The sequence below is a fragment of the Stegastes partitus genome, unplaced genomic scaffold (genome assembly GCF_000690725.1).
Source record: "Stegastes partitus isolate 25-593 unplaced genomic scaffold, Stegastes_partitus-1.0.2 Scaffold809, whole genome shotgun sequence".
NCBI lineage: Eukaryota > Metazoa > Chordata > Actinopteri > Pomacentridae > Stegastes > Stegastes partitus.
The window spans coordinates 151,690-177,601 of record NW_007578540.1 but is presented as its reverse complement, the minus strand read 5'-3'; the positions used below and the strand labels follow the sequence as shown (position 1 = coordinate 177,601).

The 25,912-nt window shown below is 43.2% G+C and overlaps 1 protein-coding gene across 1 annotated transcript in view; it reads left to right on the top strand.

Moving 5' to 3' along the window:
• Positions 1 to 8,846, top strand: part of trrap (transformation/transcription domain-associated protein) — a 90,640-nt gene extending 81,794 nt beyond the window's left edge. The window contains exons 69-72 of the mRNA XM_008292417.1: positions 199 to 383; positions 1,750 to 1,953; positions 4,751 to 4,945; positions 7,682 to 8,846. Of these exons, the coding sequence (XP_008290639.1) occupies positions 199 to 383; positions 1,750 to 1,953; positions 4,751 to 4,945; positions 7,682 to 7,966 (869 nt within the window). The 3' untranslated portion in view covers positions 7,967 to 8,846. The remainder of the gene's footprint in view (positions 1 to 198; positions 384 to 1,749; positions 1,954 to 4,750; positions 4,946 to 7,681) is intronic.
• The last annotated feature ends 17,066 nt before the right edge of the window (positions 8,847 to 25,912 follow it).

The window sequence follows — 25,912 nt, the reverse complement described above, 5'->3', positions numbered from 1 at the left end:
ACGCTGCGGTAAAACAAGAGTTTGTTTGCTAGCAAGTGCTGCCAAGTGTTTACAGTTTCTGTATCACTGATGTGGTTGTTTTCTCACCACTCTGTCCTCTTTTATTTTATTTTTTTTCTCTTGGGCTTCCTTTCATTTTATTTTCTTTCTCTTTCCTGACTTTCTTCCTCTCCCTCCCTCCTCGCTCCATCTCTCCAGTGCCCCGAGTGGTGGCAGTGTCGCCTCAGATGCGACTCGTGGAGGACAACCCTTCGTCTCTGTCACTGGTGGAAATCTACAAACAACGCTGTGCCAAGAAGGGCATCGAGCATGACAACCCCATCTCCAGATATTACGATCGTCTGGCCACAGTGCAGGCAAGAGGCACGCAGGCCAGTCACCAGGTATGGAGAAGCAGATCTGCACACAGCTCACACTTCAAGTAGATGGCATATATTACAACTGTCCTGCATGAACATGTGTCCAGGGTGACTGATTTGGAAAGTAGTGTAATGTATAATTTTGTATTCGCTTAGAACTATAGGTTTGTTTTGAGCTTTGTCTTTTTTTTTTTAGAAAGTCCAATTAATTTAAAATGGTTCACTTAGTGAAAGAAAAAAAGGAATATTTCTCAATCCATAAAGAAACCCTCAAACCTTAATTTAAAAAAAATCAAAACTGCCATATTTGGAGATGCTGTTTTCACTCAAGAGGGATGATTTGCTCTCAGAAGTGAAGAAGTGAAGTGAAAAGTGAAAACTGATTTTGCAAGCTATTACATCAGCTAATTTCCAAAAGAATAGATGTTCGGTTCTTCATTAAAAAAACATCAGCATGAATCCCTCCTGCACCGTACTGGCTGAATACGCTGCTAACTGGGTTGACACTTGGTTCGCTCCAAGGTCGAACACAGTACAGTTATGGTGGCTGCTCCTGGAGACTGATTATCACTTAAACTGCTGTTCACAAAGAAGAAAATAAGCCAGCCAGTTCAGTTGCTCGAGTTTCACGTTTTTGTAGTTGCATTGCATTTACTTCCATGAAGACTCTATGGCTCCTCTATGATTGATGTCAGTGTTTAAGTTAGATACAGACTGTTTAATAGAAAGCCTTTGCACTGAAATACTGAAGCCTTGCATTTACTTGCTGATGTTTTAGATAGATAGAAAAAAAGTAACTGCACTCAGGTTTTGGCTTTTGAAATAAGACAATCTACCTGCGGTGAACTATAGTTACAAAGTCATATTTAACAATTGATATCAGCAGTTGTGTGCTCGAGTATCCCTCTGAACTCAAGCAATTTCTGGGCGCTTTTTTTTTTGTGGGCTCATTTTTAACTGCAATATAAAGTCCTGCACCTCAATGGAACCCGCACAACAATAAGAAGAGAGAGAAGTCAAAAATGTCTTTTGTGCAAAATAATACAATTATTATAAGAATAAAGATGATTCATTTTACAAAAAAAAACATACAAAAAAACATGTTGCTGACAAAATATTACAGTTTTAGATTTGGGAACGAAATGTCACATCACAGATGAGTAGTTCAAGGACCACTGACATTAAAAACATCAACAATTCTTTCTGTTTCTGGCTAAATAAATGGTGTAATTTTGGTCATAACACACCATATCACACCAGTCAGTGGGTTTTGAGGTTCAGAGGGTTAAAAAGGGAGCATCAGTGTGTTGAATAAAGTATAACCTGAATGTGACATTCAGTATTCAGAAGACCGCGACCTAACCTCTGTTCCCTCCTCCTCTGCTACCAGGTCCTGAGGGACATCCTGAAAGAGGTGCAGGGCAACATGGTTCCTCGCAGCATGCTGAAGGAGTGGGCTCTCCACACATTCCCCAACGCGACCGACTACTGGACCTTCAGGAAGATGTTCACCATCCAGCTGGCCCTCATCGGCCTGGCTGAGTTTATGCTCCACCTCAACAGGCTCAACCCTGAGATGCTGCAGATAGCACAGGTAGGAGACACACACACACACACACAAACAGATAAATTGTGGACTTCCTGTCAAGGGCAACTGGGATCCATTTGACGGAGGGCTAATTCAATTGATATACGCACTCGTAGATGCATTAAGAGATCACCATTACCTCTCCATATCGGCCTCTATGAATTACCATTCTCCCCCTTGACATTCACGCTAGTCCTATCAGTCAGCCAGCCGCTGTCAATGCAAAGGGTGTTTTGACAGAGCGTTATATTCAGTCCCTCTGCTCGGCTATCAAAGACGTTTCAATTTGAAGAGGCCGTGTTTGTGTGTACGTGTGTCGGCCTCTCAGTCCACACACATCTGTCTGCTGCTCGGGAGTCTGCAGACAGCTTTCTCAAAGTCATTATTAAAGATGACTGTGTCAGTCGGCCACCCCTCCCCTCTGATCCTAATCGGCCTTTGCTGACAGGCGTTCCTCCGGGCAGCTAAGCGCTGGTATTAAGCCCCCTCTCTGCCTGTTCCACTCCACAGATCCCATTAGACACAGGAGGATTACGGTGCGGAGAGTGTACGCACATACAAACACACACACACAAACAGAGAGAGTGCAAGGACAGGACATCACAGCCACAACATTGTGCCTCACCCTGCCTAAATACAGACCTTATGTTCCTTCAACTTCTCCCTTATAGAGCTCAGTGATGCTGTGAGACGTCAACAGAAAAGGCGCTGCTCTGTGGTGTTGGGGGGCCTTAATTCAGGTGTAGTTTTAACCACACAAGCAGAAGTCCAGTGCTCACAGACTGGGGGGGCGTCTCCACTGACGCTCGGTACGAACCGGACGTATTAAATAGATTCACTCTTGGTCTGTCACATCACTGGGTTTTGTCGCTTTGAAACTGCGCTGCCAATCACAGTGACATCAACAGCTCAATAAATGCAAAGAGGCTTCTCTCGTAAATGATAGTATTGTCTGGATGGTGCAGAGCGGCACAACGTGAACGCAGAGCTACAAATCTGCAGCCAGTGGCAGATGGTGTGGGTTTTTATCAAACATGTACAATGATGATGGGAATAAAAGTTGATGAGCTTATTCTTACCCAACGTCTCCCACGTACACGGCAGAGTACTGAACGGTGGCGATCACTTTGTATCAGTCTGGTGTCATTTACACGGGATTTAACCCTCTGAACCTGTAACCTGGCCGGTTTCAATGCATGTCTTCTTTACAAAATCGGACAAATGACATCATTCGTCAGACCAGAAATTGTAAAAACAAGAAGAATCGTTGAACTTTTTAATGATCTTTGAACCATTTATTTGTGATTTTTGAGTTCCCTCTCCTTCTAGCCGTGGCTGTGTTGTTTCCTTAGAGGTTCAGGACTTTATGTTGCAGTAAAAAGTGAACCCACAGTAGGTTAAAATGTGACAGGAGCAGAAGACAACCAGCGAGAGGTTCAGAGGCTTAATAAAGGTAAAAATAGCGCATGGTACTGTGCACTTCTGAAATCAGAGGCTGCACATTTTTGTGTGTTGCGTCCCACAGATGGCAGGAGGACAAGCTTTTCAGCAGGCATAAAGCAACCTTAGACTCATTTATAGATCAGTTCTTTCTGCTTTAAACACAACAAACATTAGTTTAGCAACATCTATGACACATTTCCCACCAAAATAGACCAACAGTTTGGTTTGTGCCGCCTCATTTGAATGAGCCCTCTACCTGTTTGTGCCTCTTCTCTCCTCAGCGCCCAAATAGCACAGATGTGTAAAGCAAACTTCAAAGTCAGGAAATTGCCAAACGTTCAGAGTGACGCTCGCGCTTATCGTTTCACCGCCAAGAAAATAGGGCACATAGAATTAATTCTCTCAACACCTGTCTTCATAAGGCATCATATCATCTCTTCAGAGCCCGTTTAATTTCCTTATATCTCTCTGTCGCTCGTATCTTTGACATTTGTGTGAAAATTACCCACTATCTGTCAGTTCTCACAGTCAAGTTCACAGCCCCGAGTCACTCCGTGTGACACACTAATGTTGGCGTCGTCCCATTCACACCAGCCTCCAAATGAAGCCATCGCTGGCCACTACTCTGGTGATTTAGCATTCTGAGTGCTGCCTCCACAGCCAACTGTCTGCAAGCTTATCTGAGCCTCCTGGGGGTTGCTGGTGTCTCAGCCCACTGCCTTTAGGCCCTCTGCTGGGGCCTGGAGGAGCAAATGACAGTAGGTGAGAGAGAAAGAGAGGAGAGTTAAGGAGAAGAGGGAGGAAGGGAGGGGAGGGAAGAGGCGAGACAGAGGGAGGAGAGCAGGCACGAGCTGGAATGAAATGCTCCGCTATAAAGCTGTCAGAGCTACTCACTTTTTCATATAAGGGAGCTTATCTTCCCTGGAATGGCTGCTCGTGTAGCGGCCCTCTCGCACATAAATGCAGGCTTAAAAGATGAAAACTTGGCTGTATATATTTAAGTCAGCAGGGAGCAACAGGGGAGAGGGGAGAGGGTAGTGGCAGTGAATTGAGGATTATAGATGCTGTGCTGCAGATAGTTTGACATGTTACTGTGTCTGGGACACAAAGATCAATAATGGCAGCCATTTTGCTGGTGCGAGCTTGTTTTGTAACTCCCCCAGCTTTACTGAAGAACAGCTGTTGTCTTACGCTGCTTATGTGGTCAAAGGACTGTGGAGAAAACTGTAGAAATGAACTATTTATAGATTATTGTTTATTATTTATTAGCAGCACCTCTTAACAATGCTTTGTTTTAAATGTCCTCCTTCTTGCATGTAAACACACCTCACATTTAAGTTTCACTCTTTTGTGTTTTCAGGACACAGGGAAGCTGAACGTGTCTTACTTCCGCTTCGACATTAACGACGCCACGGGCGACCTGGATGCTAATCGGCCCGTTCCGTTCCGCCTGACACCGAACATCTCGGAGTTCCTGACCACCATCGGTGTCTCCGGGCCGCTCACTGCCTCCATGATCGCTGTGGCACGATGCTTCGCACAGCCGAACTTTAAGGTAAACAGGCTCTTTAGTATTTTTTTTTTTAAACACTTAGATACTAGAGCTCAGAACAAGAATGTACCGTATTTTTCGGACTATTGAGCACACCTGAATATAAGCCGCGCCCACTAACTTTATAAATAAAAACAATCTGTACATATACAGGCCGCACTTGTCTATAAGCTGCATGTGTCAACATTGTAACATGAGATATTTACACAGAAAGATTTTTTTAACTTTTAAGTAAATACATACCAGTAACATGCACAAATATGTACCTTAAATGCTTTTTTCTGAACACTGCCTGTAAAACAGCTGGTTAAAAAATAAAAAATACAGTAGCCTACCAGAAAAATCACTGATCGCTATCTTCATCTTCCTCCTGCTCACTAAAACCACTAAAGTCGTCTTCTTCAGTGTCAGAATTGAACAACCTCAGAATTACTTCATCACACACTTCCTCAGTCTCTCTTTCATTGTCGCTCTCAATGTCGCTTTGGTCTCGAGGCAAATTCGTAAAAATCCATAAATTAGCCGCATCGTTGGTTAAGTAGCGGCTTCTCGTCCAGAAATTACAGTAATATACAAATTAACCGACTAAAGAGTTTAAAATGTGATCAAGTGGTTACCTGTTTCATTATTTCACTTTTGATGCAAGTAAAGGGATTTTTTTTTTTTAGGCATGTACACAAATTAAAAATTACAATTTCTGTAATAAGGCAACAATGGATCACATGATCGCTTGTACGACTAAGTGGGTGCTTGTAGTGACACTCCACAGAAGAATATCACCCAACGGCAGCTCCTCTCAACTCTATGAAAGGTTTTAACTCATTGTTTTAGTGCTCCAGCTCATAAAGCTGTTAAAACATTCAGTAAAATGAGCTCATTATGTCCGAAAAATATTGAGTTTTGCATTTAAATGTCAAGTGTACTCGCTCAATTTGACCCAAATGACTCATTGACACGAGTGTAGGGTTTTAGGAGCAGGCTACCTGAGGTGAGAGGTTCAGTCAGCTGGCGGCTTCACTGAGGATACACTTCACTCTGTCAGTCACAAGGGCGCAGTGGCTTGCCAGCAAATTTAAGCTGCTGCTGCTGCTGCTGCTGCATTCTCCAGATATTGTTTTGCACCTACACTTGAACCCGGAGGAAGTTCACTGAGGCACGGCTAAAAAACAATGCAATGATAAAAGGAGCAGTCAGAGTTGCGTAATATATGTGCAGCGGGGCGGTAATGACAGGCGTCTGGTGTCTATGTATAGGTCTGGCTCGTACTTAAAGTCTGAGTGATGTGGAGGACGCAGCAGTGCTTAAGATGCAAATAAACACAACACTCGACGACGTGAACTGCTTGCACCCAGCGCCAGAGGCCAGTGGTCAGAGCAAAAAGGACGTAACTCGAAAACACAACAAACACGTAACAATCATCCACTCAAATATAGTGAAGCTTTAAACCATATAAACAATCCGGCGCTGCCTGAAACCGTATAAACACTTTAGGTAAGGGCAGGGAACAGTGTGTGCCCAGTTAGGTGACGATCGCCAGGAGTTGCGGCCCCGTCTCGGTTTCGATGGTTATGTATTTCAGTTCTGTGTCACCATAATGAGCTGCTAACAACACAGAGAGATTTCCCTGAGGATGATTGACGTGCCCTAAATTGGAGTTAACAGCTTTGTTTTATGTGTATGTTTGAAACTGACAAAGACTTTATATAAACTGAGGTTTTATCACTTTGCGTTGCTCTCGTTCCCATGACGGACAAATGAACACATGGCTCAGAAGGCGTACCCAGGGGACCGTCACATTCTGTATATATGTACCGCACATAACTGAAAACTTGAGACTTTATGGTCATAGTTATACCACCGTAAGGAAATAGGTTGTTACGCTACCTGGGTTTTGCTGAATTTGTGATCAGAAAAGTCTTGTTTTTTGTGAACATTTACTTAGATAAGACAAAACAAACTCAAAGTCTCCTTACATGCGTCTTCTTGGGATTTTACCCATATTTTGTAGTCTTCCTCACTGAATGGAATTTACCATGCAAGTCGTAAAGGGCCTGAACTTACATAGTGCCTATTTAACTGTTACCAAAGATTTAAACAACGCTTTATGTCCTAACCTGATCAACTTAGGGTTCAGTGTCTCGCCCAAGGACACTTGGAGGGTTTGGGGATCGAACCACCATCCGTTTGATTAGCTACAACTCGTTCTCCCAACTGATCCTCGGCCACCCCACGGTCTTAATCCAAGCCTCTGCTCAAAGATGCTCTTTGATCCATCGGTGGATGGAGGAAGATCCATCCCACTGAGGGATCAAAGGGCATTACAAGAAGTGGTTGAAAGCTCTAAGAAAAGAAAAAGCCAATTAATGGACATTGAATTTCCAGGATCAAGAATGCCTGTTATAGTCAAATATAAATTAGACAGTAAATACTAAATAAATGAAGAACATTGAAGTTAAATTAAATGCACATATTTGACATTAGGATGTTGATGTGCACTTTTTTTGTGGTGATCGGTAAAATCTTTTGATTTTGACCTTTGTTTTGAGTCAAAAGACAGACAGGAAGTTTATTTCTTTCCCACTGAGCTGGCATTTGCTCACTAGAAACTGATCACATGATGATCATGAAATGCCAAAACACTTTGTTTGATTCAGCAACTGGAAACATTTAATCGTACATGTTTTTACACTGTTCAGTCTTCATTCCTCTTTACATCTTCATGTCCTTTGTCTCCGACAGGTGGACGGCATCTTGAAGGCAGTCCTTCGCGACGAGATTATTGCTTGGCACAAGAAGACCCAGGAGGACACGTCCATTCCCCTGTCTCCAGCCGGCCAGCCAGAGAACATGGACTCCCAGCAGCTGGTCTCACTGGTCCAGAAGGCCGTCACAGCCATTATGACTCGACTGCACAACCTGGCTCAGTTCGAGGGAGGGGAGAGTAAGGTGAACACCCTGGTGGCTGCGGCAAACAGCCTGGACAATCTGTGTCGCATGGATCCTGCCTGGCACCCCTGGCTCTGAGACACCAGAGGACAGAGAGAGAGAGAGACGAAGAGACGCAGCGGCGCTCATGAGATGCAGAGCAATGATGTATTTTTTACTTTTATCCGACAAAAGCAGACAAGGGTTGTTACATGTTTGTTGTTCTTCACTGTAGCCGAAGCCTGATGGACACGTTCGATTCGAGTTAAAACAAAGGCCCTGAGCTCGCCAGTATACTTAATATTTACATCTGGACAGATTTTTTTAATGAAATCTCAATTTGTCCTTCAGCTTCTATTTATTTTTCTAATGGAATGACAGCGAACGTGTGTGTGATGCCGGTCACCCCGTCTTTAATATGAAATCATTTTTTGTAGTTATCACAATGAGCCAATCATTCAAGCTTATGGGAGTTTTTTTTTTATTTAAGAGATGGAAAATTCCTCCGTTGTTTGCTTTAGCTGTCTGTCATCGTTCATGTGCAGCAAGAGCTTTTCCACTGTTCCCCCACCCTCCCTAAATGTTTGTACTTTTACTTCAACTGAAAAATCTGTAGCTTGTTGGGTCTCCCAACCAAATGAGGAATGTTGTTGTCCTGTGAATAACAGATGATGCTGTTTAATTTGTGTTCCGTGTACTGCTTGAACTGTAATAATATGTCTGAGTATTTCTATTCCAAAAGCCATTTTGCTTTGCATTTGTTTGGTCTTTCTATCAAACTTGTCGAACCAACGCTGTAATAAGCTGTGACAGCTGTAATGCACATATGTCATTCCTAAGCTGGCTGTGTATTGCATACTCCCCTTTTTTTTTTTTTTTTTTTTTGTAAAGGTATTACGCCTTTTCCAACAGAAGTATTGTCTCTTGCCTTGTAAATAAGCATTTTGTTGTAATAAAATGCTCCTTTTTTTTAAAAGCAGAAGCTGTGTTTGCTGTTTTTCTTGTAATCTCCTGTGGTCTTTCTTTACACTGTAAAGAAACCAATGAATCTCAAAAATGAGATTCAACTGTGTTCACAATTACCATAAAGCAAAACTCACAATTAGTTTTCTTCCTGCATTGTTTTTTTTTTTTTTTCTTTTTTAGCAGTTGTTAAACAGCAGTAATAGCCAGTAATCCCCATCTGCGACTCACATCTACTGCATCACTGTCACAGCCATAATCACCCTGAAGGACGCACTCTTGGATATTATTGCGGTAATAACTCACGCTGTGAAATGACTCCGCACGAGCCATTCTCTGACGTTAAAAAGTCTATTGCCGCCATCCTTGCGGTTCACAGTTAGTAGACGTTTATGGAGAGGCATTTCAGCGCAGCAGTGTCGAAGCAAAGTGCGCCTCTGCCTCGTGGAGGTACAATAACCTTGTGGTCATCCCCTCCCTCTGCTTAGAAAGCCCTGTAGAGGGGTGTTGAAGCCCCCGGTGCTTGATTAATGCGTGCCAGTAGATCTCCGAGTGGGCTGGCCTCGCTTGACTTATACACACTGTCAACCAGCCCGCCTGCACTCATAAACAAAGGTTATATCTCTGTTTGCCTCCGTACAATCCACACACAGTGTCTGCCTCTCAACATGTTTACACACTGCCTCCAACATTTCTCTTCCTCTCTGATCCACACAAGAAAGGAAACACTGTTTGGTCTGTGAGTCTCAGCAGCTGGTACTTTCCGACGTTCCCCGTGAATTTCCTCCTTCTTTCTATTTACCATTTCGCTAAGCATCTTTGCTTGTGTTTCCGAGAGGCTGCGGTGTTTTGGTGAGGCGCTTACCTGTGTACATACAGAGAGTACCTGTGATAGTTTGTACAAATGCCTGACAGATTGTTGTTTTTTTTTCCGTCTGGCTTTGCTCTGAATTTCAAAATACTCGTGGAAATGTCTGCAGAAAGGTTAATTTCAAGTTGTTTGGTCTCCTGATGAAGTGAATCGTTTACAACATCTGTGTCTGTTTTTCGTGTTTGGACAGCTTGGTTCTAAGAGGCATGTACAAAACTTAAAAGAAAAATGTGGAACATGTCCCCCGTAGAATAGAACTCCCAAACAAAGACAGTATTCGCTGTACTGTGTTCATCAGGTTAATTAATGGCCAACATGACAAAGGACTACATCTGTATATGCAGTGATTCCTGTTGCGAAACACTGATCAGCCAAAAAATGAAAAGAACTTGCTGGTATAACATTGATCATCTTGTTACTGTGCAATATTCTGCTGGGAAACCTCGGGTCCTGGCATTTGTGTGGATGTTATCTTGACATTTACTTCCAACCTAAACACTATTGCAGACCAAGCACACCCCCTCATGGTAACGGATTACCTCAACTACAGCAGCCCCCCTATTAGGCCAATGCACCTCACCACACCACAAAAGCTAATTACAGAATGAGAAAGTTGGCCCAGGGGGGGTTACCAGATGAAGGATGGATGAAGGAGGATGCATCATGTGGGAACAACAAATTTCACAGCATTTTCTTTATGTAATTGTTGAGGTTTTATTAGGACGCATCATCTGGGAACCATGAATGTCTGTGTCGCAGGGTTCAACCAGCAACTTTCCCAAACTGGGAGAAAACGATGGTGTAGACGTCAGCTGTGGTTTTTAAATTTATTTCAGGCCTCTCCAAAGTGCGACAGTGACTAGAATATTTACAACAAAACAAAAAAAAAAGTGCAAAAACCCAATCGGAAAAATAAGCAAAGGAAAGGAAAGGAAAAGAAAAACTCTATATACAGATCTATTTACACACCAGCTCTCCTTTAACTCCACCTTCGAAAACTCAGACCAACTCTGTCACAATCACTGTCTCCGTCTCCAACTCTAGACTCCAACTACTCCCACAAAGGCCCAGAGCCCTTGGTTTTAAAGCCCAGGCCCCTCCCACTGGGCGTACCTTTTACAGGTAAAAATACTAAAATGATACAAACATCATTTTCTACACAGTTTCCCCCCACTTCACCCCTGTGATGGGAACCACAGAATTCTCAGTCAGGGGACAGGGGTAGGGTTTCTCACCATAACCCATCGTCAATGCAAAGAACACTGTTCACAGGGAAAATAATAAAATGTTGCGCATCACGTGACCGGCAACTGCGCGGGCCCATACCATCTTAAGCCGGCTGATGGTATGGCCCGGGTTTGCCCACCAAGCAGTCCAGCCAGCTGCCTTCCACTGCAACGGACGGTGAGTGTGTGTGAGTGTGTGTGTGCGTGTATGGATGAGAGAGAGAAAGTATCGCTGCAAGTGTGCACCCTTGGTCACGAGACTTAACAGCAGAAGTGAAATGGAATGAGGTGTGAGTGCAGGTTGTTGTACAGTTTGTAAGTGGATGTGCGTATGTGTGTCCTGTGTGTGTGTGTGTGTGTGTGTGTGTGCGCGCGCGCCGCGTCAGCGTGCGCCGGCCCGCTAACCTCCGCTCGTGACGGCGTCGCTCCGTCACAGTCTGGACAAAATGTTGGTTCACTGGATATGTGAGGACCACCTTGCTGGTGCAGTAGAGGATACGTTCGAGGATGATCAGTGTGCACAGGATTCATCCTCTGGGGATCGTGACTTTTTGAAAATGTTACTGCACTCATTAGGCATGCCAGTCTGGCCCACAGTGGTGGACTGACAGATGAAAATTAGGGGGAAGGGTTGACTCTGCTGGGGTTGAGGTACTAAGGTGAAAAAGGTTTTATCTTGTCTTGTCAAGTTTTGATATTTTGCTATTCAGTGTGCAGATACTTTCCATTTTTGTTGCCTTATGTCTCAGCTGGCTTTAAAATTGATAGGATGCGGATCTGACGTCCAGGTTATTTGAAATGAATGGAGATAACATGTTAGTGAATCCAAACGTCGAAATATTTGTCTGCCGCCAAAGGCTCCAATGCCTATCCCTGTGGGTGGGAGGCCCACAGAGTGGCTCCATGTTGTATTTTAGAGCTGGACCCCGCCAAACCCCATGGGTCAAGACTCTGCTACCAGCGAGCTCCCCTCCCAAGGGCCCGTCCTTTTCTGGGTGAGGTGCTGCAGCTCCTTTTGGGCCAAATTATCGGAGTTTGTGAAATGCTCATGGTCTGGCCCTTCCCATAGGACCAATTTGTTCTACCAGGGGCTATTGCCCATGACAACATAGTTCCCACAGGGACACGCACACCCCTCAACCCCGTGAAGGTGGAGCCAACTGAGGTGCTTTGGGTATCTGATTAAGAAGGCCTCTTGGACGTTTTTTTGGAGGTTTTCAGGGTTTGTGCAAGACCCCAGGGTAGACCCTGAACTCTGTGGAAGCCTGCTTAACCTGCTTTTGTTGTGACTCCTATTCTGGATAAGCAGCAGAGAATGGATGGAAGATTTGAAGAGGTTTGAGGTCTGAAAAAAACAAACTGCATTTTTAGTTTTTAACATCTTACAACATTAGGAAGGGGCACAACATGAACGTTAACTGCTTGATTTTAGTGTGTCACAGTTACAAGGCTGACTCCATGACCTTAAAGCAATACAAAGAAAAAACAACATCCTCTTCAAGTCTTGGGTCCCAAACCTTGACAGAGGTTTAGTTTCTCAGTGAACAGAGGCAGAAGCAGACTCACATTCAGTTGGTTTTGTTCAGAGTCCTTTTGAACAACGGTGTTTGAAGTCCTGGGTGCCTTCTGTTGGGACAGGCATCTATTTCACGCCTCAGGTGTCTGCTCCGATTTGGGAGAGATTATGTGAAATATGAAATCCACAACAGCAGAGCAAAAACACCCACCCACACACATGTCACCCCCCCACAGATGTGTCACATCCCACCTTCTGGGGTCGACTCTTGGCATCCTATGACCGCAGACAGACATCACGGGGGCAGAGGTTACGGCTGCAGCAACCACACCTCCGTCTCTGCCTTTATTTCCCTTTTTTTTCTCCCTCTGCCTCATATGAGTGAAGAGGAGGCGAAGGCTTCACCACCACTTCCCCCCCCACCACCACCTCAACACCTCCCTCTCTGTGCCGGGAGTGTGAGAGGAGTGGAGGTGATTGATGTGCTCCTGTGGGAGTGGAGGTGTAGAGCCTGGATCATCATCAGCGCTGGCACAGAGCAGAGATCTCAGAGGACACACCAAAGCAGAAATAGATCCTGGCAGGACCAGATGATGAAATCTTCCCCCTCCAATGATCCCCATCCCCGTGGAGGATGGCTGAGGGGGCAGAGGAGGAGGAAGAGCTTAAGGGAGGAGTGGAAGAGGGGAGAATTTTTCAACAACGTGGCAACTAAACTGTCATAATATTTCTCAGGAGGCGCATTTGGATACGGCGTAATGAAAATGTACAGTAGACGTTGAGTCTCGGCGAAGCTGTTGTGAGTGTAAAGAGGACAGAGGTGAAAAAGTACTTTAATCCACTTCTCTGCTCTCTTCACAATTCATCATTCCAAGATCGGGATGGCACCGACGCTTCTTTTCACAGCCAGCATTCAATTATATATCACATTGTATCAGGCTTTGTAGCGCAGTAGGGGGAGAAACTTCTTTGTATCTTCATGTAAACAAACAGTATTAATCAAAAAACGATTGTGTGTTGATCTCTAGCCAGGGAAGCAGCGCAGCTCATATCTAACAGCTGAGGATTTGTTTTGTTACTCAGAGAATGAGCCCCATTAGGACTTCTAATGGCATTTCCACTCAGAGGAGTTGAGCTCATTAGTTGTGTGTCTAAAATCTGCCATTATGATTTTAATTGCCCAAGCTGTACACACAGCAGCGTGGTATGCAATCAAAGTCACTGTCTTTGTTTGGGTGACAGTGATGCAGCAGCCCATCAACAACTCACTTGCTGAATTAAACTTGTTCTGATATACTTTGTGTAGAAGGACAGCAAAGGGCTTCAGAGTGAAGGGCCTTAAGTGACACAACCATTTTTACTGAACAAAAGAAAATGCCTGTCTGCTTTCTGGCAGAGATTCTGTAGTTTCGGGCAGCAGCTGGTTGGCTTAGCTAGTATAAACAGCTAGTCTGGCTGGCGCTGCCTCAAAGTACCAAAATTGTCTATTAACACCCCTGAAGCTCAAACTCGTGTTTGTTTGCATGTGACAATGGATTAAGGCTCCCAAACTTTTACTGGTTTGAGAAAAAACATTGTTTACCGTACTGGGTGTTCATAAGGCTGGTGGCCAACATTAGTAACGACATGGTGTATATAGAAGCACAACAATTACTTTGTCCCGTTGCCATAGACCAGATCAGCCACAACATGAATGACAACATTGATCATCTAGTTAAAATGCAATACTCTGCTGGGAAACCTTGGCATTTATGTGGATGCTACTTTGACATGGGCCACCCATCTACACATTGGTGCACACCAAGTACACTCCCCAAGGCTGTGGCCTCCCCCAGCCGGACAAGGTGACCAGCTTGAGGAACATGACAAAGAGCCCAAGGTGTTGACCCAGCCTTCAAACGATCCCAGTCCCATCAAGCATCCATGTGATGTGGCAGAACAAGCCCAATCCACAAAGGCCCCAATACACAAACCACCAGAACATCCACTGCACCATCCCGGCCCATGCCCCATGGCTTAGAGGTGTTTTGGTGGTATCAGGCAAACCTGCACCATATTAGGTGTTGCAATTTAATGAATGGAAAAGTGTACAGCAACAACTCCAGAGTCTCTGATACAGCATTAAAAATCCCAAAAGTTACCCATAGGTCATAGAAATCACAAATGTGTTTGATTATAACATTTATTTTGAAACAAACAAACAAACAAAACTACAGCAGTTCCAGCAGTTAAATCATGATGAATCCAGTAATCTCACATTCAATCTCATTCTTTTGGTATGTAAGACAATTTTAGCTTTCATCCCATCAGCTGCAACCCTGGGGATGTTCAACGGTTTGGGGAGCGAGCAAAGAACAAATATAAAAATGTAATTCAAACCAATAGGTAGGCTTACGGCAAATCTTATAAGGTGAACAAACAGGCTACAAGGCTTTAGTGTTTTAATCAGATTCTGTTTTAGGGTTATATCTCTCTACAAAGGAATATAGAACAATGAAATGGCTCGCAGGTCAAAAAAATCTTACTTTTACCTCTCAGTATCTAGCAACTTTCCAGGAATAGTGACGCTATTTTCCAAGAGAACTGAGTGGTCAGTAGGCAGTTTTTTTTTTATTCATGCCGATTTGTTTGCTTGAAAATAACCTGCTCCGGAGCAGGTTAGGGGTGCAGCATAACTTAAGTGAACCACCGTCTCAGTCCAGAAAACCCAGAGTTAAACCCAAAGTTACCTCGCAAACCTCAAATCTGCTCTACGGTTCAGAACTCATGTGATCATAATATGAGGAGTTGGGATTGTTATGTTATGCAGGGGACTCATGATTCTGTGTTAGGTTACTTTTAGAATATAGCTGGAGAAAAAAAAACTGAAGCACGGAATAGTCAAAAACACCTTGGGCTGAGTATGTCATCACACACTCAAACTAAACTAAAGATGAAGCATCCTTCTTCTTTATTTATTGCCACTGATGTTGGCAGCATTACCTGCACTGTAGAGCAGGAGAGCATAATTAATTATGGAGTACACTTGGCGTTCGGTACCACACTGAAGGGGTCTTAGTCTAAGTGTGAATGAAGGGTTGATTTTAAGGGTATTTCACGCTGACCTACTCAGTGCATGGTTTTGCAAGCACAATTTTTTTGACTGCATGTGTGTTTTTGTTGCTCACATACTTGTACAAGCTGTAAAAAAAAATATTTCCTATGCAGCTTCTACTGTGATTCTTTATTTAGGTAATATGAGACCTGTGACAAATGATTTGCTTTGGCTTTCTCACAGTGCAACATATGGTTAAGTAGGTTGCAGGTGGTCAGAGAAAGTCCAGCTTTGGAGCAGAGCAGCATTAAAGCGAACTAACACACCAGCAAGAATACATAAAATATGAATGACCTCGATTCTGTTTTACTGGCTGGCTTGTAACAGTGCTAAGCTACAACTTGATCATTTGAATGTACTTTGTGTAACATTATCCAATTGCCGTTCCTCTTAACAAGCGTTCCTTTAACCTTTTAAAGACCCCCTCTAGTGAAAATCAAGTTTTATACCTTGTTAATGTGTCCATATGGGGTTTTTATATGCTGGCAGACAGATAATGAGTAAACATCATGGCCGAGAATTTCCACTTTGAAACTGCAGTGTACCGCTGACAACCAGGGTTTTATATGTAACAAACCTAGAACTGATCCTCTCAACAATTTCTGGTTCAAAGTAATTATGGTTGAATTACTCGTAGAGCGTAGAATGATTTTACAGTGTTTGATCAGAGTTGTAGGTGAGCTGGTGTGCTGAGCTGCAGCGAGTGGTAAATGGGGATTCTCAATATGAAACTTCAATGAACAGAGATGAGTTTTTGGAGATTTAATAAAGCACTAGAGACAGACTCACCAATCTGTACGCAGCGCAAGTAAAAAATTCTGCAGTTACATTTTAAAGGGCATCGACCCATTCTGAGTCATCGTTTAAAAGCTCAAAGCCTCATGATTCAAACAGCATAAACCATTTTAAAATACCAATACCGAAGCAATAGCAGCAGCAGCACTTTCTCACTTAGGTCAAATTTATTGTTCCTCGGGGGGAATTCTTTTTCACTGCGCTGTGCATCGCATCATCGCACATCATCGCACAAAAATGCAGGACAGCTAGACATACAGCGCCACACAACACTAACAACAGGCACAACAACATGAAAGCTAGGTGAATCATTTCCTCAGTGGGTTACACTGTTTAGGGCAGCTTGGATTACTGGTGCCAGATTTTTGCCAAAGTACGCCTCTCTGTACATCAGGGTCTTATACCTTCACCCAGACGGCAGTGAAGTGAAGTAGAGGTGTGATGTCCTTTGTTATGGTTGGTGCAATGCAAGTAGTAGTGGTTGAACGAGTGAGGGATGGATCTGGCGAAGAACTTGAGGACACCACAGGTGGCGATATGGTAGCAACATGTTATTCACAAGGTAGCCCCATCCTAAAACGCACCCTGCTTTATTCCTTATCTCACTCTAAATGGGACCATAATTTACAAAACAAACATCATACCATATTGACGTATGCCTGAAACTAGCGAATAGGATCATAAACTACTTTGGAAAATGTTTACTGAAGGACAACTTTCTCACAGACTTCAATACAATCAGACTTCTTTTGCAACCAGAGGAGTCGCCTCCTGCTGGCTATTGGCAAGATTGCAGTCATCCTTTCATTTTCTTCCACTCATCCAGAGTTGGGTCACGGCAGCAGCAGGCTGAATGGATCATTCAAGGTGTCTCCAGCTTACATTTTCCACGTTCCTCGGCCAGATGAGATTTGGAATTTCTCCAGCAAGTTGTGGGAATAGCCCAGGGTCTCCTCCCAGCTGCATGTGCCCAGAAAACCTCCAAATGTAGGTGACTATGAGGGATCGTAATCTGTAACCCTAACCACCACAGCTAACTCTTTTCGCTGAAGCAGGAACCCTACTCTGAGCTCCCTTCGGATGTTCAAGCTCCTTAACCTATCTCTAAGGCAGCACTGAGCCACAAAAGGAAAGTCATTCCTTGGGCACTTGCCAGAAGTCATGACCCTAAGTGACAGTTGGATTGTAGACCAACTGGTAGAGCTCACATTTGAGAGCTACAAGAAGAAAAGAGTTCAGTTTAGGCACATTTCTGCACTGGGAACACATACATCTTTTACAAACAGTCTATTGTGTGACTGCATTACAGTTGTGCTCTGAACAGCTAGGTGTGCTGAGACCTTTTACTGCAGCAGCATTCTTCCTTATGTGTGGGAATTTGGCCTGATTTGTAACGGAGAGCATGCTGAAGAAGCAGGTGGAGCGGTTGAGCCGGATAGTTTGAACAACACTTTAGTACAACAGCAGGAGGAGATCAGGGTAACTTTGTTATAAGAGTGCTTACAGAGTAAAACTTTAGTTTCTTGCCTTTTGTGTCACTGGGGGACACGTACTTGCAGAAACACCAGGTGCTGCACCCACAGTGGGGTGGAAGTTGAGGGGTTAATTTCCATGATTAGAAAGCTATTTCCTGCTTATATCAAACACAGTTCTAATCACACGAGTGGCTGGCTGAGTGGTGTTCACACGATTCCTGATGTCGAACACTATTTGGCACATCACACTGCCTCAGAAATCAATTGGCGGGAGGTAGGGCTCGGTGCTCTGCTCCGGCTGCACACATCGATTCAGTGCTACAAAGCTAGAAATGTGCTGGTCACTGGCAGTCCTCCTTAAAGGTTGCAAGAAGGTTCTCCAACCTTCACGTTCCACTGACGGAAATATGATTGACGGAATCAGACTGAACTGACTCCGGAGAACATTATGAAGACATGTGGTTCTGCAAGTGTCTAGAAGTAGTCCAGTTCCAATTAGAATGACTTTGACTGTATACACTTTAGGACCACAATGTGCTCATTCGGTTTTACTACATGATGATTTTCACTATTATTGCACAAAGAAATCATGATGCTGTAAATGAGGACAATTATACCCACGTTGTGCAAATAAAGATAACATAAAGCAATTTGTATTATCCACCGACTTCTACGAACTCTCTTTGTGCTCCATACCATTCCACATTAACATTAGATTATTCGCAAAGGGCTAAGAGTCTACAGCTTCTTGTTATCTTTTATGGCAATGAGCCGTGTTGTAATAAAATTTAAACTTTACCCGGTGAGTCCTTTACAGATTCTCTGGCACCAACTTTAAAAATTAGTCAGGTACCCCTGGTGATGAGATAAATTTCATAGCTTTTTGAGATAAGTAGAAAAAGCAATACAGCGAATATATAATATATGCCAGCAGGAATAAGTCAGCCAACCACTTTTATTTGAAGAAAATTCCACCCCCTGATACTCGCTGTTATGATCAATCCATTCGAGGAGTTATTTCGTGATGAAGTGTTGTAATATACTTTTCCCTCAACCTGTCTTATCTGCCTCAAGTTAGAGATTTGCCACCTTCTCCGGAATCACTTTCAACAACAACCCCACCATACTCGAGGTTGTTCCGTTCAGCAGTTTTATACGTCCTATGTGAGACGGCAAAAGCAATACCAAATGCTGGCAGGTAGTGAGAGCAAAAGAGCAAATTTGTCACTTGAGAAAAAGTAAGTTGAACTTGTTATTGAAAATGCAGCCCGTTTTAGCTATCACTGCATGTTTTCTAGCTTCAGCCCTCTAACAAGTTGCTGCATTCGCCTGGTGTCCCTGGTTTAAATCGTTCCTTATTAGACATGTCAAATGAAAAGCAGCAGGACAGGAGTCAGGAAGCCCTGCTCCAGTCGATTGAGGCTGTTGGTGGGGAAATTGACAGCTCTGTTTCTTAATGGATTTCTGGGTGGATGTGAGTATAGGGCTGTGATGCTAAAACCTGTCTTGTGCCATTGATGGATTTAATGTACGGATGGGTGACAAAGTAAAGGAAAAAAGCAATATAAAGTGTCTTAATAAGATACTAGGACACCACGTGGCCCTAGAACAGTGTTAATGCACCTTGGCATTGATTCTCAGAGTCTCTGGAACTCTACTGAAGGGATGAACACCATTATTTCAAAAGATAATCTCTCATTCGGTGTTTCAAAATCTCCCGTAGATGTTCGATTAAGTGTAGATCTGGTGACTGTGAAGGCCATAGCATATGAGTTAATTTCATACCCGTCAAAGCATTCAGTGACCCCTCGTGTCCGGTGGATGGAGTCATGAGACCATCATGATAGAGATATTTCATCAACGGATAAAGGTGATCACTCAGACCTACTACTTTGCATTGTTTCCTTCCTTCCCAAAATGTTCCCACAACATAACAGAGCCTGTGGAGGTTTCAGGTTTTCCTTTTATTTGTCACGTTGCTTGTGGCTCAGAGGAGGGTGACCCCCCATTCCAGACTGAAGAATCTTAAAATCCATTGAATAGATCACCAATTAAGTTTTTTAAAAACATTCATGCTCCCCAGTGGATGAGTCCAACTAACTCTGGTGATCCTTTGACTTGTCTTCCGACGCCTTCCTGTCTATTCCAACTTTTTTGGTTTTACCTTAAAAGTGTAAACAAATTATGGATATACTGCCATAAAATTATAAAATATTCAGGTCCAGCTGAAGATGCTGGATGCTAGGTTGCTTTTGTAGCCCCGGTTCATGGAATAGCATGAGTGTCTCATCTCCATCACTTTTCCGCCACCGTCATTGGGTGTAACTTTCCAGTTGGTTAGCTGGTTGTGACCAAATACTTCTTAACTCTTAGATGTACTTTGTGCTGAGGTCAAGTGGCTAATGCTACCTTGCAAACACACAAAACTGTGATGATGAGGCTGGTAAACATTCCCTACAAAGCAGGATTTGAGATTGTCGGGGTCACTTCAGGTTTAACTCTGGGTTTGTAGGACTATAATATTGGTTCACTTCTTATTGGCGTCATCAATGTAATTTATGCTGAACCTGCTCCGAACTAGGTTCTGTTCAACACATCAACACGTATAAATACCATCTACTGGCCAATCACTCCTCTTGGAAAAAGTTATCATCATTCCCACATAGTATGAACAGATAGTGAGAGGAGAAGTTGAGAGCTTTTAGAGCTGCAAGTGATTTCAAAGCCATTTCATTGTTTTATATGTCTTTGTGTAGCAATACAATCCTAAAACAGAAACTAATTAAAACAGTAAAACCTTAGCAGTAAGCCTCCTTGCTGGTTTAATGATAATGTTTTTGAATTTGTTCTTGACTTGCTCCCAAAACCATTTCACCCCTTCAGGCTTGCAACTGAAAGAATATGCCTAAAAAAAAACACCATAAGAATGTGATTCAGTGTGAGATGACTAAATTAATCCTCCACACTTCACCAGGAAAATAACTTTATTACCATTATTCCTTTCAACATTTTCCCTTTTTTTTTTATAACCAACTCTCTCTTCTTTCTTTCTTTTTCTTAATTATCAGCCGTAGACTGCTTAAATATCGGCACAAGCAACATCTAAACGGACTGAAAAGACAAAGTAGGACTTTGCACCACTATGTCTAACACAGAGGGGCAGAACGGCCTAATGATCACCACGCAATCACAAGGAAAAAGACAACTTCGTCAAACTCAGAAGTGGTTTTGGTCCCAGCGTGGAGCCCTGTGTTGAGTCACCCACAATCTAATCCGTGGGAAGAGTAAGAATAAACCATTAAATTCCAAATTATGCAAAGAAATTCAAAGTTGTATGATCTAAATCAGGTAGATGTTTTTCTTTCAGCGTGACTAGTGGGGTTCTTAGTTCACCTGCACCTCCCGCAGCTGCTTCATCTCTGATAAGGCCCTTAATTGTCGTCCATCGAGGTTTTGTCACAGACACGGCCGGCAGCAACCATGCAGTCTCCCACCGGCGCTCCCCTCCATCCTGAGCCAATTAGCGATTCCTCTCCCAGGATGTCCTGATCAGACCAGGCAGAGAGCAGCCCAGCTTGGTTGACAACTGCCCCCTTCTCCTCTCCCCTCTCCTCCACCTCATTCATCCCAGCATCCTCAGCACTCTCCCCTCTCCTCTGCGCCCAACCGCGTGATTTAATTTGTTTGGTAATATCAGGATTGGCATGTTCAGCCCAGCTTCACTCTAAAGTGAAATTGGACAAGGGCATTGGAGCCTCACCATGTAAAACCGCCTCACCTTGACAGCTGCTTGAGTGGGCAGCGGATTGCAGGAGAGTGGAGGAGGAGGAGGAGGAGGAGGAGGCGGTGGTGGTGGAGGTGGAGGTAGGGGGGATGAAGGATGTACCTGAGAGGGAGGCAGACACCAATTCACTTCTCTCTTTTCCACAGGGGAGGTTTGTGTCAGGAAGGGAGCCAGCTACGAAGACGGAAGCCGTTTAAAGTGGAGACAAAGCACCAGGTGCTACCGGGGACCAATCTGCTCCACAACAACACGCTGGAGCCCGTCCAATCTGTCCAATCAGCTTCCAAGGAGACTCTGGCAAGACAGCTCCCCCTGTAATGTGCGACGTGTCCCGTTGTAGTTTGTCACATTTATTTAGTCACATTTTCAAATTCTGCGTTTAATTGTCGAGATCACAGATATATGGACAAAAGCGGTTATATTTTAGATGTTCCCAAAGCTCCAAAAATCCAATTTGTCTTTTATTAGCGAATGTTAATCCTAACGGTGCTCTGTTTGTAGAGGCAAGTATCTTTTATAGCCTCATTTCCTGTGAGACATTAAAGTCTATCATTAAGGTTTTAATGACAGCTAATATCATAATAATAATGAGAATTATCTTGGGAAACACACTTTTCTATGGAGGTGAAAGATATTAATACACGTCCTGTGTCTTCGTGTGAAGAACCGGGTTGGAGCCGAGGAGACGATTAGCGTAGCTTAGCACAAACACTGAATGCAGAGGGAACAGGTAGCCTGGCTCTTCCAAATGATTAAAAACAAAAAACAAAAACAAGCTGTTTGCAAGAAATCATGTAACTTCCTGCAGTTTAGCCTTAGCAGTTACCTCTGTAGCTGATGAATTAACCCTATTTGGGGGTCTTTTGGACCCCAGGCCATTTGGTTTAGATGACAGGTATTGTTTTTTGAAGGTTTTTTTTTTAAATATAAAAAGAGGGACATTTGTCATGCATTTGGAACCAAGTTACATCGTATCATAAAGTTTATTTAACATATTATAAAAGTCTATAATGAACACCAACAAATATTTTGCACATATTCTTTCTTGGGGTCCAATGGACCCCAAAAGACCTTCTATGTATGGCAACATGAAAGTCCTGAATAGGGTGAAACACGCCCTTGACCCTTCGTTGTGTTATGTTGAAGGAGTGTTGGCCAGTGGTGGAAAGTAACTACGTAGATTTACTCAAGTATTGCACTTATGTTCGCTTTTCAAGACCCTTACGCTTAATTTGAGTATTTCGACTTAATGCTGCTTTATATTTCCTCTTCAGTACATTACATAAGAACATATTGTATTTCTACTCTGCTACATTTATCTGACAACTTTAGTTATTCTGAATATGAAGATTCTACCCAATAAATAAAATAACAAGCTTTTAAAATGCAACACATTGTTAAAAATAAAAACCTGTGGTTTCTGACATTTTTGGCTTCTGATATTTTGCTAAAAGCAGTGTGTAGTCCTGCACACATTTCAGATCTCTTTGGCTTGTTAACGGCTCCATTACATAGTTATTTTTTCCGTCTAAACGTGTCATATTGTTTCATTTCAATAAACGTTCAAATGATCTAAAATCTCACCCAAACATCAGAGAAAGAGAAAAAGAGAAGAACACATTTGTGTATCAGAACTTTTTTCTTTTTCATTGCCTACTATTTTTTATAATGAACCCTCACATTTATCTGCTGTTCCTGTACAGAAAACTGTATATAAATAGTTCAAACTGGCTCCACCTGCAGCAGCTACAGTAACACTGATGATTCATTATTAATAATCTAATGATGTCATATGTGATAATGTATTAGTCAGAGGGATCAAACCAGTACCTGTACTTTCTATTGCTTTTAATTTGAAATGGAGTATTTTTACCTTGCTGTAGTTGTGCTATTACTGAAACAAGGGACCTAAATACTTCTCCCACCACTAGTGATGCTGCTGCCATGACTACGTATACTGATCAGTCATATAGCTGGTTAGCTACAGTCATCACACAGTCAAAGAACTGTTAAAGATCAACATGCATTTAAGCGCAACAGCTCACTAGCCTACGTCCAGTATCTTGGACTATGATCAGATTAGCAGTGGGAAATGCATCCAGTCTGTACAGATCACTGTAACATTTCAATAAATCGAGCACACAGAAGACACATCAACAGCCTTCTTCGGGTCTGTCTTGCATTAACTTGCAGTGTTTCACAGACAACATTTAGCTACTGAGACAGAACAGTGTGAGCCACTTAGGCCTTGTCCAAACAAGCACTGTTACCGTTTTACATGTTGGCATTGTGTCCACATGCTAACACGGTTTTAGGTCACTAAAATCGGAGCTTTGAGGCTAGTGAGGGTCAAAGTGTGCACGGTTTTCTCCTTCCCTTACATGAGGTGATTTCATGCGATGGCGGACATGGCCACCTCAATGCTGATGCTAACCTTGCTAACAGGTCTTTTACGTGTTTACTCATAAATGTATAGTTACACGAGATATGTGAGATTTATTTGTTATATGAGATTTCCTTCTTCCTAATGCATGATTGTTGGTAGCCAGCATGGCTTTAGGGTTAGGATGATATCGACACCTGTTGGTTTGGCAGGCTCTTGTGTTTTTTTGAGAATGGCCATGTTGGTATGGACATGGCCCAATCCTTCACTTTTGGATTTATGACAAATTGATTCATATGTTACGCAATGTCCTGTTAGATTTAGATTAATAATATCTCCTGGCTCAAGCTACAGATTATACCGACTAGCTGATCACAGATGATCCGATATATCAAAACCGCTACAGCATATTTACAGTAGAATTTAATAACCCTAAAGCGAATCGGGGTTTCTTCTGTTTCACTGGAATTACAGGGAGACAGCCATAAATGCAGGTTAACTAGCTCCATGTAAATGCATGCATTTGACTGGCAGTTCCCGCCTATTCTCTGCCTAATTCTAAGTTTGGCCCGCTTGTTTCAGATCCTGGGTTTGTTCGCTGCTTTGACATCTGCATCATTGTGAGGCATGCCCACCGAGTTGACTTAACATTATTATCCTCACACAGCAATCCTCCTGCAAAAGGTTTAATAAGAGTGCAGAGGCTGAGAGGCGAAGCTGTGTATATGTCTGGAGTGACAGCTTTAACAACCTGGCAGACAGACAAGGCAACCAGTGAACCTTATTACATGTATATATGGAAAGTCCAGATCCATGTCTCTACTTCTTCGATTGTAACTGGAAGAAGTAAAAGCTCCTGGACCAGAAACATGCTGAGGCAGCGAGGAGAGATGGTAATAAGATTAGTTTTTCTCAAAACTTTCATGCAAGGCAGATCATGGCCATCATTTGTGACTGTGTCACTCTGTCAAGGCCTCTGTTGTTCCTGATAAGTCACGGCGGCTTGATGGACAGTGATGAAGAGCAGGAGAAATGCAAGACCTTGACTGTTTAGCTGACTCTGCTGCTTCAAGAGCATCAGATCAGCCCGAGAAAGAATTGAAGGTAATTGGATTCAATAAAATGCAGTTGATCATTCTGTAGTTTTGGAAAGTTGTGGATCGGGCTCACAGGTTCACACATGAACACACACACATCGGCTGTTTGCACCCATCACGTCAAACAAAGTGAGATGGCCTAGATAGGTAGACGGGGAGACAAGCAGGGTGTTAGAGGGAGCAGAAAGGAGTGGGGATCTGAGGCCATATTCATTTCCACCTCCAGTGGAGGGAGACCACCTATTTAGCCTGTCTGTGAGAGGCCAGGCCACAGGGACGATAACAGATCACAGCCCATCAGCCACCGGAGCTCAGATCTAACTGATGGCCTTGAGAAGAGAACTCATGACTGCATTTCACGAACTTACGACTTCAATTTCCATATCATTAAGCTTGTCTGCGTCGGAGCATTTTGGTGCTGGTTTCCATAAATCCGCAGCGATACATAACAAATAGCTGTTGTCACAAATTCGACAGTGTCAGTGCTTGCGTTGTTTATAGGTTTATGTCCAAAACCGTGCGTCTCTCACTCACTTAAGCTTGTTTCATCTGTCATATTACCTGCTTGTAACCTTGCTGTGCATGAAGGGACGCTTGGGAATTTTTTTGGTGTGTTGCTGGAACACGGCGAAAGATCTTTTTTTTTCTTTTCTGTTGTTAAGCGAGTGAAAGAGTGGAGGAGGAGCCCCATTCTCCTGTCTTCCCACCTCATTACCCACACCTGGATAGGACTGCGGGGGATCCTAATTTAAGTCACTCGTTAGCAGCGTCCTAATGCATTCTGACAGCAACAAGAGAATGGGATGGAGGGAAGGTGAAGGAGGTTCGGGGGGAGAAAGAG